We start from the raw sequence: 18954 nt of genomic DNA, 5'->3' as shown, positions 1-18954 counted from the left end.
ATTATACATCCATAAACTCATTAGTGAGTGTAAGTCCTTCACACTACAATTATGATTTCTTATTAAGGTCGCTCCTTCAAACTGGAGCACTTCGGACTGTCAGCTCATCAAGGTTAGGGGGACACGCCCTTAACTTTGGAGACGGTGCAGTAAGTGCACGTGCTTACCCTCAGCTGGTTACCAGTTTGTGAGTGGGGAGAGAAAACGAGAGCGATTCAGGGTGGGAACTTATATCAGTGGTCTCTCTCTTCGCCTCTTCCGTCTTTGGCGCATCCTCCGTCGAGCCCAGCCTGTTGTATTTACCTCCCTGTGGTAGAGAGACTGGGGAATCCACCTGGCGGAGAGCAGACACACCTCGGGATGGATGCCCTGAAATCCGCCGGCAGAGCGATTATCAAGAGCCCCGGAGTTCCGCGGCACACATGGGGAACTTCAAAGCACGAAAGTGAGTGAGACAATGTGTTTGTTGTAATGTTTGGATTTGGTACAGTGTTGTAAAAATTTAAAGATTTTGGCGACGTAGCAAAGGCAGTGAAATGTATCAAGAGAGGGGAAGGACAATATGAGCCACTGGCTGTTCGTAGTAAGCTAATGGACTGTTGTGTTTACGTACTGGAGAGCTTTTGTTTGTGTTGTTGCCAAACGTAGCTAAGCTGAATGTTATGTGGTGTAAATAGCTTTTCAATTACAGGCTGTAGACTATTGTGTAGCTAGTTCAATCTTTGCTTTACTTTACTTCCTTCTGAGTGAGCTGGCTAGTCCCACTATCAACTGTCCTTTACCAAAACAACAATAGCATTAATTACAACTAGCTACTTCAAACTGATACCGGAAATTAGTCGAATAGCCTACTAGTCGATCCACAGAAGCATTTAAATGTTATTTTAAATATTTGATTCATCGTTATAATTGTTTAATAAAGCTAAAAAAAGCCAAATATTTGCTGATTCTAATTCTCAAATGTTAGGATTTTTTTATTGAATATTGTGTTTTGAACCGTTGGTTGTTCATCTTATTGCAGTAGACAATTTTCTCTTTTCTGACATTTCATAAATTAAACAATTCATCATTTGTTCCAGCCCTAAAATTAAATACTAGGCTTCTACCGCCAATTCGTGCAATCAAATCCTACAACTAGAGATATACAGAATGTTAGACTCAATACTGAATACCTTTTTAAGAAATAAGGAATGGACAATATCCTACATACTGTTATTAAAGTAAACCTTATGCTTTTATAGGATATTTTTAAGAATGACTTTAGATAAATGGATAGACCACAACCAAATATCAGTGGTATAATAAATTTCTGTGTAAACTGACAACTTTGTATTGTACAGTTCTTTAATATACTGTATTATTTGCTATTAGTTTTTCAAATGATTCAGAAAATGTTATACAGCATGGGCATATTGCTCCTGGGTTACTACAGTGTGAAGTACAGGAGGTTGTGAGTGCTGAGTGAAGGGTCAGAGCAACAGACCTTGACACACCATCAGTGACAGGCGGAGTGAGGGGCTGCTTTGCTGCCTGCAGCTCTGCCGTCTCCCCGATGTGTGAAGTGTTGAATGCTCCCTCCCTGCAGATACCTCGCCTGTGAGCTTCTCGCTGCCATAAATGCTACCATGCTGTTTTTGCCTCATTCTGGATTCCTGCTCACTGAATAATCGGCAGCCCTGGCCAGCTTTAATTAAACATGATTGATTAATTTCACATCTAGGAGGATGTGCTTAGTATCTTTACTCTCTCTAGGAAATGTTCTATATAAATTATTGAATATTGAGTATTGAGTGTGGGATTCAAAAGTTTTCTCATTGGATTAGGGCTTGGAGTCTCTGATGGCTTTTGGATGCATTAAGTGACAGGTTGTCCTAAATGGTGTAAGATGTTGATGGCTGCTGGACTAAAACTTCTGATCTTGATTTTTGTGCAAACTTTGATGGATGGGAGTTGTTATTATTTTCCTCAACACTGCCAACTTTACCATATTCTCCAAAATTACCATGTTGACTTTATGATGACAAAATCTGACAAACAAACCATCAACATCTTATATTGAAAGACATTGTCACATTGTTAGCAGGAGCCTCTGCATTGTGTATTTCTATTCTAATTGTTTTTTTGCGTCAGAAAGAGAAGGAAGGAAAAAAAAAGTCAAATGATGTTATCGGAGCAGAATCCAGCTGTATTTCAATGCCGGATGACAGAAGCAGTTTGTGTCTGAGAGCCACCAGGGGAATCAGGCTGGAAAAATGTGAACATAGCCGTCACAAACAGTACAGACAGACAGGGTGACTGCTGATGTCCAGGAGCTACTTAACAGGCAATTTGGAGAGAGAGGACAGCGTCTGTGTGCCAGCCTGTGGCGATGCGTCAAAGCTGGCTGTCGGAATGCAAATAAGGCAACATTGCAGCTGCTTGGCACATTCGCACACATTTTGTGTGATTAAAGTTAAAAAAAAAGAGATGAATTATTTGTGTCCTGTCTATGGACGAGAGGAACGGCCACCTTAGTTAAATAACCCAAGTTAATGACCATATACAGTTAATTTGTGGACCTATTCTGTTTAGTAACTGGGCCTTGCCAAGTTGTTTAATAGTGAAATTATACAGAGACATCATTTAAGGACTTGCTTGTTTGTATGATAGAAAATAAATATCACAATATATTTGAACTGCCATCAGGGGCAAGCATTAGCATTCGTGCAATGTTTTAAGTGAGACTGTAGTGTGAAGGTGAGATGAGACAGAAGCTTTTGATTGAGGACTTGAGTGTTGTATTTCTAGGGGGGCAGCGCCACTCAAAAACACATTGAAGAAGCTTTTACTAAATATATCTGCATGATTTAATTTGGTTGCCACCTGACCTTTCCGCTGACACCACGGTAAGGTCAAACTTTCCTCTTGACCAACAGTTTGGTCAATGACTAATATGTCTCAAAAGCCCTTTTGGCCATGCACCTCATTTGGTTAATGGCAAGTTCATATGGTGTTCTAATGTCTGAATGAGCACCTTAGTCCCTTTTTTAGATGTTAAAGTCATGAAGCAACCTTATTAGGTCAGACAAAGTTACACATCCAACACAACCCAAGTCTGAACTGGAAAACACTGAAGGAGCCAATGTTAGGTTGTTAATGAAGTTCTTTTCCCTTGTGGAGCGAAAGAGGCTACAGCCACAGTAATAGTCGGACCAACACTCCCTCCCTACATTTTTGATTTTCATTCTGCAAATGAATATCCAGCAAAATGCTTTACTTACATTATGTGTCCCAACTTAACGTTTTGTCATTCTAATCTTTGGTACTCTTGGACTTCAGGAAATAGGCAACAGGATGTGCTATGTAATAAATCATGAAACTGATGTGAGAAACTTTATTCAGGAATTTACCGTGAGAAGAGGTAGTGAGCGTCCCTCACGCACACAGAGTTCTTTATTAAAGGCTTTAATGGCAAAATAACTTGAAATGCCGCGCTGATGCATCCTGTGATATACTTGATACCGTTACTTTCCTGCTGTGTCACTGCACTGTCTCGTGCAGCAGTTACCAAACATTCCACAAGCATAGGGCTCTTTTCGTAAGGGTCCTGTCTAATCTGTATGAAGCTGTAAGGAACATTTATGTAATGGTCACCTATTTTTCAGACTGATCTCATGAAGTGGCATATGTATGACACGCCAATTCGTATGCCATTATTGGCGTGTTGTCAAGACGCATAGTCACTTTTTAGCGTGTTTATCAACGCTGTCGTACAAACTTCTGTATTTGTACGACCTCAGGATGAGACGTGAGAAATAAGTTAACTCCCTAAGTTAACAAATAATATATTTTTTTTACTCTACCTTACTAACATAAAAAGATATATTTCTGGACATGCATGAGACCAGTCTTCAGTTCTTATGGCAGCAGAAAACCCACATGTACCACACTTCCCCATCGCCCCGCGTGGCCGTCCGTTGTCATCTGTTGAGGTTAAAGCCACTGGCAGGACGGAAGAGGACACAGCATGTGCCTGGAGTACAAGCCTTCCCTTTGGATCACATCACATAGCATAGCAGTACGGACCTTTCAAGTCCTACACACACACTTGCCCTTGGCACCAAGGACAGTACAGTCTGCATCAATTTAAAATTGTGTCGCTTTGGGATAGACTGAGTTGAAACCGTGTCCTTGGGTCCGGGATTGTTTCTTGTAATTATTTTAGTGGTGGCTTCTGCCGCACAGCTGTGTGATCAGTATCAAAGAAAAAACTGAAAATAAGTAGCTTCATTTAGTTCTTGAATGCACATCTCAAGTGTTCTTCATGGCTGTAAGGAAAATGTCAGAATATGCGGTTTGTATTGCTGTGCTTTGCAGTCCAGAGAAGAGCTTGATCTGAAATTAGTGGACTCAACAGTCGTTAGGTTCGACTGGTTGGAAACTCTGGTAGTGAATACAGCCTGCAGTTCTATTAAAGCTGACAGGGGCTTGACTGAATGACCTGCAGGAGGCAGTGGTGTCGGTTAGCACCAACCCTCAAGGAGCAATTATCCCTCAATGGCTCGTTAAGACTCAGGAACCCGTGAGTCAGGGGCATGCCAGTGAAGAGGAGGCAGAGCAGAAGCAATGGGAGGGAATAATGGGAATATACAGGATAATGATAGAGGCTATGTCAGCAATACCTCCCTCTGCTTTCAGTGTGATACAAAGAGGAGTTGATAAATGGGGACTATTGGAGCATTTGGATTTGTGTTATGATGCAGAATGAAGGCGTCATCAATGCGGCTTTGAGTACCAACTATGGTATAATCTGTCTGTGTAGACTGGGAAACCCATTTAAAAATAAATTTTACCCAAATTACAGAAAACACATTTTCCCACCACCCCCCAAGTGGTATCCAGCCAAACGGATAGTTTTGTTTTCATCTGCCTATTATCTGTTTTTCTCTAAGATATGCATTGATATGTTTTCTGCTGCGACCACAGAAAAATAGTTGGGACTTTTGTTTGTGTTGCTCAAAGAGCTGCAACTAACAATTATTTTCATTATTGATTAATCTGCTGAATCTTTTTTTTTTTTCCTCAATTAACTGATGCTTGTTTAATTGATAAAATGTCCAAGGTGACGTCTTCTGACAAACAGGAAATCTGAGACATTAGAGATACTGACTCTAGAGAATCTTTGGCCTTTTCCACAATTTTTGCTTAAAAAAGGACTAAACCGATTAATCGGTTATCAATTTAGTTTTTTCACCTCTACTTGCCTGAACCACTGAGCAATTATTCATTCCTAGTTTACTCTTGATAATCCTCAAATTGTGCTCTGAAAAAGTTTACAGTAGAAATAATTTGCATTACCTTAGCATCATCTGAATGCCATGCTTTAAGTGGCCAGGCCCTGGATTTATTTAACATGATGTCTACAGGAAAGGTTGAATTTGCATACAATACATGACCTTCTCTCTCTCTCGCTCTCACACACACACACACACACACACACACACACACACACACACACACACACACACACACGCGCCCACACAAAATGTGTACCAAGAACAGACAAAAGAAAAAAGAAAAGGTTTAAGTTGCATGTACTGTAAGTGTTTTTAGGTGGCTTTGCAGATTTTTCCATTTAACAGTTGTGAAATATTAAGTCTTTACTATAGTTAAGGTACAGGATCTGTCTGATAAATATTAAGGATAATCTTTATCAACCACATTGAAGACTTCTGATGGAGCTATTTTAATGAAGCAACAATCTGCTTTCTAAACCATAAATTAAATAACCAGCATTTCCAGTTACATTTAACAAAAAAACATTCAGTTATTGCACCTTGCACTCAATATAAAATATACACAGCCATTTATAAGACCAGTTAAACCCAATATGTGCTCCTAGCTGAGCTTCAGTGCATGAGACGACAAATTAACTGAGCAGATTTCTCACCTATACGCTGCATAATTCATGCTTGCACACTCATCAGTCTCACCAGTCGCAGACTGAGGATAGATAAGGTGATAAAGCACTGCTAATGAATTTTCATTGAAAGTGCTTTGAAATAAGAAATCAATTAGACAGGTTACTTTCGTATAAGATCAGCAGCTGCCAAAGTTGCGAGGTATTGCTTGCATTGCATTGATGATTTAAACCCATTGTGTATCCCTCAGGATCCTTTGAATTCATGACTCAAAAAGTTCACAATTACAGACTGATCTCATGAAGTGGCATGTGTATGACATGCCAATTTGTATTGGCATGTTATCAAGACGCAGACTCACTTTTTAGCGTGTTTATCAATGCTGTTTGGCCTCCATTGACTTACATTACCTTGTGATTGTGTGTGAATTGACGCCGTAGCTAGTAGTATGAAAGGGCAAAAATCCCCGAAGGGAGTTTGGCCGGGGTGGAGGATGGGTAAAACGCAGAACTTTCACCCATGAGAGCGGGGATCATGTCCCGCGTGTGATGTTTCCTTTCCATGTTTGTTCTTTTCCTAAACCCAACTCCGTTCTTCTTTTCCTAAACCCAACCCGCCTGTCACGTTTCCTAATCCCAACCGGTTCTTCTTTTCCTAAACCCATCCCGCGTCTGATGTTTCCTAAACCCAACCGTAGCCTCGCGATAACAAGTAGCCTCACGATAACGTACCACGTGGCTTTAGAAAGGCGTGTAGGTTTACGCTGTGACGTTGCAGACTGCCGTCCGCTGTATACAGCGTAGACCTACACGCGGATGGCTCAAAATGCGTACAGCTAACACAACACTTGGCTTTAGGAAAGTGGCTTATGTTTACGCGAAGTCATCATATCCTGTTGACAAATATAATGACATAATCAAGATTTGATCTTAAATAGATTTAACAATCTGACTCGGTGAACATGATGTTCAACTGCAGTTTTATTTGTTTTTTTGTGAGTGCATGACCTTTTTCCACTTTGGTCAGAAGAGAACTACATGAGCTAAATCCCCTCAACAGTGTGATCAGTTGGATTATTGTCAAAAGCACGGCTACTTCAGTGACAGCTCTGCACAGACTTTGTATATGTTCACATTCTGCTTGACTCTTTTCCCCCTCACTTAGCTTTTAATTTATATGGAACATTATGCACGTTTTCCGTGACAGTCTTTTTTTTCATCATTTCCTATTTTGTGTCTCTGACATTAGATCAAATATTGTTATCATGATCTTGTACCAACCACACTTTTTAGTTATACTGTACAGTAGCAACGAGGCTTTAGGGATGGCATTGTGTGTCTCTCGGTCTACCCACCACTGTGGTCCAGGCTGAAATATCTCAACTATTATATGGATTGCCATGGCATTTTGCTTAAACATTTATGTCCCTCTCAAAATGAATTGTAATAATCAGGTCAACATTTCACTTTATCCAATAGCTGTACTAGCTGTACTTAGCTGTGCTAATAAACAAATGTTATCATGCTGATATGCAAAAAAGTAAGATGGTGAACATTATATCTCACTTTAGCATTGCCATTGCCAGAATGTTAGCATGCTGATGTTAGCATTTAGGTCAAAGCACTGCAGTACAGCCTCAAAGAGCTGGGCTGTAGAGTCTTTGTCGTTATCCCGGTCAGTGGCCTTTTTTTTATACACAATCGCTTTCAATTTGAATTTATTATCTGTTTAGTAATATCTGTTTTACATCATCCTTTTATAAATCCAGTTCTGTTTTGGGTTGTCAAAAGGAGATACAGCATTAAATTAAGATTTAGGTTGCTGTCACACTAAACATGTTTGGAGCAGGTTAAATGAAACTCTGGAGCCTTTTTTTGTGGTTTGTTTGGGCAGGTGAGAACAATGCTATTCATCCTCTCACTAAGTGCTTCACCACACTAAATGCTCCTCCTGTCACACTTGTCTTCTTGTGTTTTTAATACTGCGGTTGCTATGGGGTATTTAAAATGTAATAATGCTGCATTGTTTTTCTGTCATAGGTCTGGGTTTAATCAAAGCTTAGAGGAAGCCCTTCTGTCCAACTATCATTTCTTTATTAATGCCTTGAAATCCCGTGTGTGTGTGTGTGTGTGTGTGTGTGTGTGTGTGTGTGTGTGTGTGTGTGTGTGTGTGTGTGTGTGTGTGTGTGTGTGTGTGTGTGTGTGTGTGTGTGTGTGTGTGTGTGTGTGTGTGTGTGTGTGTGTGTGTGTGTGTGTGTGTGTGTGTGTGTGTGTGTGTGTGTGTGTGTGTGTGTGTGTGTGTGTGTGTGTGTGTGTGTGTGTGTGTGTGTGTGTGTGTCTTTTTAAAACCTATTTTTTTAGTTTGTTGGAAAGGTTACTGCAAATGTTAGCCTACTTAAAATGTCGCTCTAACTGCTGTATTGATTTTGTTGTATCTTAGGCTGAAAATTATCTCCAATAACTCAATTTCAACTAAACACTCGTTTTTGCTCCTCGTTTTTTTTTTTTTTTTTTACGATTTTCTTTCACTATTTCACATGCTGTCTCTGTCTTGTGCCTGTAACATTTGAAGCTGCGAGTATATTTACTTCACTGTTACACTCCACAAATATTGATTTTAAAGCCTCGGCCTCATGTTATTAAGAACTGCTCCACATCATATTCTATATTGATTTTCTTTGAGAGTCCCTAGTGTATAACATTTTCTCATGACCCACAGTACATATAGTTTGTGTAGTAAGTGGTTATGTTTGGTTACTTGTATTAAAGCCTCCTAGGTTATCTAAGCTTATATTTTATCAATGTTAGCCAGTTTAAAATGGACCACCTTGAGGGCATCCTTTACTCCTGCACTCTGTAACACAGACTAAATGCATGCCTGGCTCCTTGTTTCACCTCCATAATAACCACCAACACCTGTAATCAAAGTACAGTTTTAGTTTCTTAAATACAGCTCATTATTATGCTGCTCTCTGCAGTCTCTCTGTAGTGTTTTTAGCACAAACAAGGTTCCCCAGCCTGAAGTCAAGTGAATTATGCAACACAAGGAAACTGAGAGACCCTATCTTGGGAGAGCTGCTGCAATAACACACACAGTTGCACACATACACCGTCCAGCTTCCTGTTTAAAAGAGTCTTAAAGAGTCTTTCTGAGGTGTGTGTGTGTGTGTGTGTGTTTGTGTGTGTGTGTGTGTGTGTGTCTGTCTGTGTGTCTGTCTGTGTGTCCGTCCGTCTGTCTGTGTGTCCGTCCGTGTGTCCTCCACTGGAGAGCTAAAGCCAATCTCCGTGTTCTGTTCCTCCTGAAAAATTCAAATTCCCCTCACAATTTCTGATACATCATGCCGAGCAACCCACTCCCAAAAATAACTTTGTACCATCAAAGTGAAAATGGAAAACTACTGTAGTGTTGTATAGAAACACCTTGTGCGTGCTGTTATGGTTAAAACAAAGCACAATGAGCCCAGTAGAAGATATCTTGATGTATTTTTCTAGGTTTTTCTAGATTCTAGGTGCCCCTGGTTAAGTTGGATAAGGTCATACCATGATTACAAGGGCCTCAATTTAACTGGGAATGTTGGGGTGATTTGCAGACTTTTTGTTTTATTTATTTTATGTTCTCCTAAAAAGATGCTAGAAATAGCATCATGCTCCTTGTAGCCAGGATATAAGATCAAGTCTGTCAAAGAAACTAAACATGATTTTACATCATTTACATAGCATACTTAGCGGCTCTATGGTTGTCAGTTTACCGGTGAGTCTGTCTGCCACTTTGGTCCAGACTGAATGTCTTAACAACTATTAGATGGATTGCCATGGAATCTTCCACAGACAGTCATGGTCCCAACAGGATGAAGCCTACTCACGTTGGTTATCCTCTGACTTTTCCTCTAGCACCACCATAACGTTTTGTGTAAAAAGACTTGACAAAGGGTTACGTAAGCATTTAGCTCAAAGCCCTGTTACCTAAGTACAGCCCCACAAAGCCAGTAGCATAGCTGTAGAGTCTTTAGTCTTGTTTTTGTTTTACTACCATTATTATGGAAATAACCAATTTGGTCATAGTATGTAATTTGCTAGATTTATATAAATATAGGACATAGCATTAACCTTTTTTGTCTTTGCTTGTGTCTCTGACGTCATGGTAAATAAATAAATAAATAACAATAAAATCCAACCTATTCTCTTTTTAACTCTCGTATTGATATTAGGTAAATATGTATAAATTAGTCTGAATGAGCCATATCCAAACTGTGCACAGCTCACACTCACATTGAGTATACTTTTCGATACGCTAGAGACATTGAGACTTGAGAAGCCGAGGTCTCCGGCTGTGTCAGACTAGCATCCATCAATCAGCTGGATGGGTCTAAAGTGTTCTACCACATTAGAGGGGATTCCTGTGGGAAGCCCTCATCTGTTACAGGGGCCACAGATACTTAAATGAGATCAGCTGCTCTCGAAGGTGACTTTTTTTCACTTCTGTTTCCTAATGGATGGGAAAGCTAATGATTGCTCAAGCAGTGTTGTTTTCCTAGAACTCGGCATGAGATTAGGATCAGTAAACCTCTGGATTAATTTTTTCCTTTTTCTTTTAAAAGTCCCAGTCCTACCCTTGAATAGAAAACAAAATATTAAATATAAACCTTTTGTTTCATGAAGGGATTTCTGTCAACGGAGCTATTTATAGTTGATGAAGATGTTGAAATGGGAGCCAGCAGACTCCAGGGGGAAGAGATCTGTATCAGCAAAGAGAGAATCATGCCCTGTTTGAATTGCTAATGCAAACAATCCTTTCACGGTGCTAAGCAATTATGCTTTATGAATAAATAGCCGTGAGGAAAGAGTTCCTTCAGTATCTGCATTGTTAATGTGGTTGTTATTTTAGCATGATTATAACTCTTTCTCTAGTGAACTTTACTGTACTTCCATAATATAGGTGTTGATGGAGCCCTTTTTCTCTTTATACTTAACCATTCATTTTTGATTTTCTCCTCAGTGGGTCAGTGTTTGAAATTCCTGTTTCCACATATACAAACAACTTTGAAATTGTTAAAGTAATAAATGTAGATTTGCATCACTTTGAACTGCCTGCCATCCTGGGGGTGGGAGGGTGTTGTTTGAGTTTATGTGCCCGTTTATTGCTGCATAAACCTTGTTTGAAAAAAAGTAATACATGTAGGATGACATATGCATACAAGGTTATTGCGTAGAAAATTTGACTTTGGTGCTTCAGACCTAAATGGAAATCTCAAAAGTATTAATTTAATAGACAGCAGCTGTCTACATGTCGGGCATAGACCAACAGTGGTCACTCAGTAAAAATGATCCAAGGGACTTACAATGGACACTTTCTGTGCAAGTCACCTCCATATTTGATGTCCTTTGGTCAATGATAAACTAGAACTGTCAGGAGATTGTAAACAGTGTGTATAATGAACAATCTCTCCTCTGGCAGTGTTGTGTTTGATTAATTGGCACAAAGTGAAGCAGATAAATGAGCATTGAAATGGCTTCACACAAGCTTTTCTGAATAAAGCCCTTATTTAACAGATAGGCCAGCAAGTCCTCAGACCTAAACCGCACAATAGGTTATTAGTGCCGTTCAAAATGACCCACATGTCTGCTCCAAAAATAATTCATTTAAGTCTCCTATAGTTAAGGTTTTGTTAAATTTAGGCAGGTTTTATTTTGTGTGGAGTGTTTTTTTTTTTTTTTTTTTTTTTTCAGGAAAGTACCGAAAAAAAGGTACCGTTGCGTACTGGAACCGAATTTCAGGTACTAGTAAAAATGTGAACGGTACCCAACCCTACTGTCCCGGGCCACATTGCAATTGGAAAAAATTATGGGAACCAAGCCATCGGCCCTTTCTGAACAGGCACGCCATGCTCAAAACTGGCACTGCACTAGTCATGAAAAAGTGCTGCTGCAGTGACATCCCAGTCTACTTCCAATAACATTTGATATACATCAGCACTATTTTACCTCAGTCCTCTAGACATCAACACTGTTACTGGATGGTGTTATTTTCAGTTATTGTGGTGCCACTATACACTATGAATTCTGCATCCTGGAAATGCAACTGTGCTTTTTTTTTTAATTTTTTTTTTTAGAACAAATCATGTGCTTTTCTATCTCAGTCCTTCTGTACAACATCACATTAACAGTCAATGTCTGCTAATCCAATTTCATTCTCTGGACATCTTCTGAGGACAAAACATGCTTCTTAAAGTAGAGAAGATAAAGCTGTTTTACTGCTGTATGTGACAACGTTGGTTTGATCCTGTCTAATTAACGATATACAGTACAGAGCCTTTGGAGGAAGGTTCCTGATGGGGGGGTTGAAGCCTATGTTTTGCATAATAACTGCAGTCAAAGGCAATTTGCATTTAGGACATTATAGGAAAGCCTTTCAGGAAGTTGCTATTGTGGTTATCATTTTTAATAACTTACTTATCACACATACTGTATTTTTTTTAATGCTTCCAGGCACAATTAACAGTTAAATGCTTTTAACAGTTTTTTACAGCTCAGTTTTTTTTATTAGTAGCCTACTATAAAGTGCTACATATATATACTCAGCAAAAAAGAAACGTCCTCACTTTCAACTGCTTTTATTTTCAGCCAACATGCGTAAAACTTTGTATGAACATAAAAAAATTCAACTACTAAGAACTAAACTGAACAATGTTCATACAAAGTTTTACGCATGTTAACTTGGCTGAAAATAAAAGCAGTTGAAAGTGAGAGGATTTTTTTTTTTTTTTTGCTGAGTATATTTTATTTCCATTTCTTGCTGTAGTTGAATTAATAGTTTGTAATTTTGGGAAATAGGCTACTGTACCTTTTGCTAAGAGTTATGAGAAGATTGATACGCTCTCCAACATAAAAGTGGTATTGATCTTTTCATTTTTTTTGCCAAGAAAGAAAATGTAGTTTATTTCCCAAAATTTCAAACTATCCTATAAAGCATTTAATACCTAGTTTACGAGATTATGATAATTTATTTCACCTTTATCATTCGGTTAAACAGCTATTTGTGCTAGGTCATGATTGATGTCCATGTTAAAAATGTCTTGCTATTTCTTATGTTTATGCTACATGATGCCAATCACTCGACAAATTCATATTTCTTCCGTTCTAACTTTGCAGTAGCTCTATTTGCTCAGCCATGCATATACTGTAGATAACTCATATCATCATTATGATTAACAGCAGATAGAGTGTTTGAAGTGAAAGCAATTATTGGGTTTTTTGGTTAAAAAGGGGATTATGATGAAAAAGCCACACCAACACTGATTCATATAGGACCTCCGGGGCAATTAGTTGATTCATGAACCTGATTTTATTTTTTTATTTTTCTTGTCAGTGAGAATGCAACAAAAGTTTGATGACAGATGCTTGATGTATAAGCTAGTATATTTTTTTTAACAAAGTGGCTGTACTCATCATAAAGGGACCAAAATCTATCATATTTTCAGATGATTTTTGGTTTCAAAAATGGCAATCCTTCCTCAGTTCCAGTCATTTGCTGCATTTATTAGTTTTACTTGATAGTAAATGGATAATCTTTGGATTTTGGAGTGTTGGTTGGACAAAATGAGCAATATGAAGATGTCACATTTGGCTTAAGAATTTTGTGACTGGCTTAAGAATTTTGCGATGGGCATTTTTTATTTTATAAAGGGGCTGCCGTTTTTGTCTGTTGTGACACTTGCTTCTTAATCTTTTGCAACACTATCTTAAGGTAGCAGCTGCTCTGTAACGTTCCTGTTATGTCAGGTTTATGTGTCAGTGTAAAATGAAGGAAGTCAAAGTTGACGTGGCAGCATTTTGAAATAGCTTGGCATGAGGTTTTGCATTTGGGTCCATTGGATGTGTAATATTCAATTCCAGAGTTTTATGTACTGCTCCAGATTAGAGCGCGGGGTAATTCCACTGTTATCTGAGCACTTTATGTAGTTTGTACACTTCCTTTGATGCCTAGCCAAGGTGTTCAGTAATATAATGTGGCACCACCTCCATGCTGCCACTGGGCTGTTGGTGATAGAATCTGTGGTTGCTTAGCAACATAGGCTGTTTGATGATCCCATGACTCCATCTTTGTTGTTGTTGTTGACGTTTGAGTAGTGGCTTGTACTGTAGGTCTGATTGATAATCTGAAATATTAATACATTTTCCCAAGGCCCTCTAATAAGAGACTCTTATATGTGAAGAGGGGGATGTCTTTGTAATGTGAAGGTTCAATCAGAGCCAGGAGAAGTGAACATACAGTATGTGAGAGAGGTGAGTGGAGGGGTAGAATTAAGAAAACAGTGAGAAGAGCAAGAGCTTGAAAGGAAGGACTTAGCTTTACTTGGTTGCGCCTCAAGGCAGAATCAGGATACCAGTTACACCCCCCCACACACACACACACACACACACCATCCCAGCCCACCATCTTCCCTGAATGTGCGGCCTATTTTCCCTGTCAAGGTGGTGTCCTAGATTCAAAGTTCCATCAGATGAGTAAAACAGTAAGGCGAAGGATGTGGAGGATGGGGATGTCACTTGGGTCTAAAAACAAGCTGAATGCTTCTTTAAGTTTCTCATATATTGGTATTGTACTTATTCCACACAATAATAAAACATTATTATTCATTCCATTGAATTTTAACCAATATGCTGTGTGAAACATCCTTACAAAAAATGGGCAGACTTATCGACCTATAGGGGAATTGAAAACCGGGAATGCTTTTGTTATTTTGACCCTGGAGCACACACTTATTCCAACAGTTTTTGCAATTAACTCTGATAATGGTATCTTGAAGAAATCATGTGTGTGTGTGTGTGTGAAAGCCCCCTCCATATGCACATGCCCTTTCTTGCCTTATTGTGCCTGTGTGCATATCTTCATGCTCCTGTTTGTGTTGTTAATTAACAGTCAGTGTAGGTGTTCAGCCAGAGCAGAATTCATCCGGGTGCGATTTTTGACTTCTTATTGCAAATTAAATTACTGAGCGTGGAGCTCATGGAGACAGCTGGTGATCACTGCATGTAGCTGAAGGCGTGCAGAGCACATGGTACCTATTATTATTTTACAACAGTCGGATTAGCTACTGCGAAATGGCTACACTTAGTTTTCTGTTCAGGAGTGTTGAATATTTTACAGTGCTCTACATCTCCGGGCGGTGGTATTATAACTTATACTATAACTTTAAAGTGAATACACTTGAGGCCCAGTGCAGCAAAATGTCATCAAATCGCTCTGTGCCTTTTATTGTAATGCATTGATTCCTTTAGATTGTGTTCCAACTGTGAGGCTTTTGTGTGAACGTAATGGAATCAGCGCACTGCTGAGAACGTGTCTGTGAAAGTGTTGCCAGGCATCAGTTTAATAAAGATGCAAACGTCATCAGTGCACCACCACGGCTTCGCCCTCCCTAATCTTGTTTTGTGCTTTTTTTAAATTAGATCACCTCGACACACACCCTTACACAAACACAGACTCACACAGATGACAAATGTACAGCATACTGTATGTAGAAAAATAAAAGTTCAAATTGCAAATGTTCAGTCTTCCTCAGTATTTTCTTCAACATGTATGTTAAAATCCAATTAGCCTCCCTCCGCTTGTGCCTGTCACTCTTATCAGTCCCAGTCTCTTCACACAGGATTTTTTAAAAATGTAAGAGCTCCTCTTTTAGGGGGATAATATATTGGAAACCCTGCAGCATCAACATGAAGCCCTTTTTAATAATTCATGTGTGTAGCCTGGTGAAGACGCAACATGGACTGTAGCACTTTAGCTTTTGACCGTGAGTTTATGTATTACAGCATGGGATAAACCAAACTAAACTGAAGGATTGATATTGGAGTTTATCAAGGTCAAGCATATTTTAAGTGTTTGGAATCAGCCCTAACTAGCAGTAACTATCATAAATTTTTAACTTTAAAACTTTTGCTCTGATATTTTTGGTTAAGTAAATACTAAAGACTGGCCTGTAGTGCCAAATGATGATTGCTAAGTTATAAATGTACAATTGCTGTTCAGGGGACGGGTTTAATGAACGGTTAATTGACGATACCATTTTTCTATTCTTTTTTTCACCTCATTTGTGTTCTTTCGTCATTGGCTGTTCTATCTATCTGTCAAAAACTGAATATATTTCTACATTTCTATCTATCTGTCAAAAACTGAATATATATATATATATATATATATATATATATATATATATATATATATATATATATATTTATATATATATATATATATATATATATATATATATATATATATATTTTGCTGCCACCACAATACAATGGAAGTGAATGGAATTATTAGTTAGTGTTCTTGAGCAACAGAGTGAAACCCCCTCCCCGTGTTGAGTAGCTGAACCTGACCTCTGGCCTACTGTGGAGAGGGAAAAGAAGAGGGATGCATTTCTCCCTCATGGATCAATACTGCATTAAAAAACCCTTCTTAAATGGCTGTGAACCTGCAGTCTCCGAACAATGAATTGCTTTAAGTATTAAAGGAACATGTTCTATAAGACAAAATAAGACTTTAAATGATCAAACTCCTCTCATCCACAACAAGTCAAAAGCAACCAGCCACGCTGCCCACAATGTACATAAGCAATAACATTTAATAAAATCAAACGGGCTCTCTGGTTTTGTAGCAGTCCCCATCGTATGATTGAAGATTAGTTAATAATTCAGAGTTGTTGGAAGCGTTAGGGGATGGTGTTCTCTGCTGTTCGCCTTCACAGCTGCATGGGGCCTGCCAGTGACAGATGGCTCAGCCCATGTGGAGAATTTGATGCCAGTATAGCACAGTAGAGTGTTAGACACGTATTGTGTTTCTCTTCTATTTCTTTCTTTCTTTCTCTCTCTACATGCTCCTCTTCTCATAGACATTTCCCTTCTTCTTACAGTTGGTTATGCATGTGCCGTTTGGTTGTCTTCATCACAGCGACTTTGGTGTTTAAAAGAATGCTTCTAAATGGGATTAATGCATCATGTTTCACTCATTGCCCCATTAAGTTGATCACAGAATGTGGTCTTTTGCATAGTTTTGTAAGTTATCCCTCTCTTGATGCTCCACTGCAGGGTGTCCAGGTGTCGCTGGGAGATATTTTCAGCTCTCTGCATGGGCACACTCCCTCTCCCTGTCTACAGTGTATTGCTGGAGGACAGTTTGGTGCTACCTGTTGGAAGTCACAGCAACAGCATTGCAGCCATTCTGTAAAGTCTATCAGAGCCCAGCTGATACTGGTTTTGTTGTCCTGTGCAGCAGTTTTTCTCTGACATCCATACTGCTTTCTAATATGGAGACCATAGTGTCTTACCCAGTAAGAGATGGAAACAGATCTCAGTTTAATAGAACATATTCAAATTCAGGAAATGAAAGCATGGTGTGGAATACATGGATCCCTTGTGGATGGTTTCATACACAAAATAAATTTGTTTCTTCGCTTAGTCGAGTTGGATGTAACTAATTCTTATCTTAAAATGCACAGACATTCAACTTTTCTTATTACACAAGTGTAATAAAAAAACATATTGCAGAGCTCTGACTTTTTAGCACTGTAACAATTTTTTTTTTATTTTAAAATCATTACATCACACATAATTTGTGCAAAATCTGACTGTATATCCACACCACTGTCTGCTCAGCTGAGACGTTACTCTGCCAACCGTCATGCTGTCTGTGCTCAGTATTGTAAACCGTCTGCCCAACAAACAATGCAATGAACAAGCTTGACTTGATAACTTATTCTGACAGACTTTTGGGAGGTGGACTTAATGGGGTTTCTTAACATGTGAATCACTTTTCAAAATAACTTCTAATCCCAGACACGGTGTGATATGACTAAGTGGATTATGTTCATCTATCATTAGCAAGCACCCATCCACAACTATGTAAAAGATAATAGTTCTGCATGTTTTTTGGACTTTTATAAAGCAAAGCACATTTCACTTTAAAATTCTTATTATACATTATGCCCTTGTTAGGCTGTATTGGGGCATTTTGGTGATTTCCTATGTCCTTTTTTTGTCCAACCAGAGCTACCAGAGAACTGGACAGACACCAAGGAGACTCTGCTGGAGGGGATGGTGTTCAATGTAAAGTACCTGGGTATGACTCTGGTGGGCCAGCCCAAAGGAGAGGACATGGCGTCTGCTGCCATTCGCAGAATTGTTGCCACGGTTAGTCAATGGTCCCTTTCTGACTCCTACAACCTTTTATAATGGAAGTTATATTTATTCTTGCATGCAAATCTCGCTACTACACTTGTTTTTTATTGTAATTACTGAATACAGTACATATATGTGCAGTGATTTCGATATTTCCAAACAATGTTGCATATCATTCTATAGGCAAGGTCAGGACCTTCAATAGCAACGGGAAATTTCCAGAGTGACATAGTGAAGATTTCAATTACAGCAATGCTTTTTATAGAAATTCTCTTGGGGATTTGTGAAATTACAGCCTCAAACTGCAGCGCACATTATCTGAACGACTTAAAGGGGAAGACTTTAGGACAATATTTTATCAGGAAGGTAATTTATGATAAATTGGTATTTTTGCACCATATCTACAGTATCCTACAACTTGGGGTACCATTACAGACAGTATTTGAATTTAAGATTTCCTTTATGTGAGTATGTCAATCAGTCACAGCTCAGCAAATGTATTCTCGTGGACAGAAAACCATCGTGAACACTGTCAGAATCAACCAATTCAGTATTCAGTGTTGGCATGCAGGTCAAACAGTGCTGGGAAAAGTTTGGGTTCAAATGTTCTGTAAAAATATCTAACTGCCCATCAGAACAACTTAAGAACTGTGCAATCTGTGTCATTTACCTTCAACTTTCTGTAATTCTCTTGGTATGTAGCAATAGTTTGGTCACGTTTATATCAAGGTCAGTATAGTTGCATGAAAACATAGCTGCTAATCCAGGATTATCAGGGGATCCACATGTGCAGCAGTGAAATCGGTGATATGATGTTTACTTAACAGCACTGAGCCACACGGGGGATTTCGGAGCATGGTTTCCTACATCAATTC

At 38.9% G+C, this 18954-nt stretch overlaps 1 protein-coding gene across 5 annotated transcripts in view; it reads left to right on the top strand.

Moving 5' to 3' along the window:
• Window positions 1–123: 123 nt before the first annotated feature.
• Window positions 124–18954, top strand: part of si:dkey-71h2.2 (low density lipoprotein receptor adapter protein 1) — a 112373-nt gene continuing 93542 nt past the window's right edge. For all 5 annotated transcript variants that reach the window (XR_003694823.1, XR_003694822.1, XM_028604504.1 and 2 more), the window contains exons 1-2: window positions 124–445; window positions 17949–18091. Coding sequence is in view for 3 of the 5 variants with exons in the window: in XM_028604504.1 (XP_028460305.1) it covers window positions 361–445; window positions 17949–18091 (228 nt within the window). In the remaining 2 variants the exon portion in view is untranslated. The remainder of the gene's footprint in view (window positions 446–17948; window positions 18092–18954) is intronic.

The sequence above is a fragment of the Perca flavescens genome, chromosome 18 (genome assembly GCF_004354835.1).
Source record: "Perca flavescens isolate YP-PL-M2 chromosome 18, PFLA_1.0, whole genome shotgun sequence".
Taxonomy (NCBI): Eukaryota; Metazoa; Chordata; class Actinopteri; order Perciformes; family Percidae; genus Perca; species Perca flavescens.
This window is presented reverse-complemented; position numbering and strand designations above follow the sequence as displayed.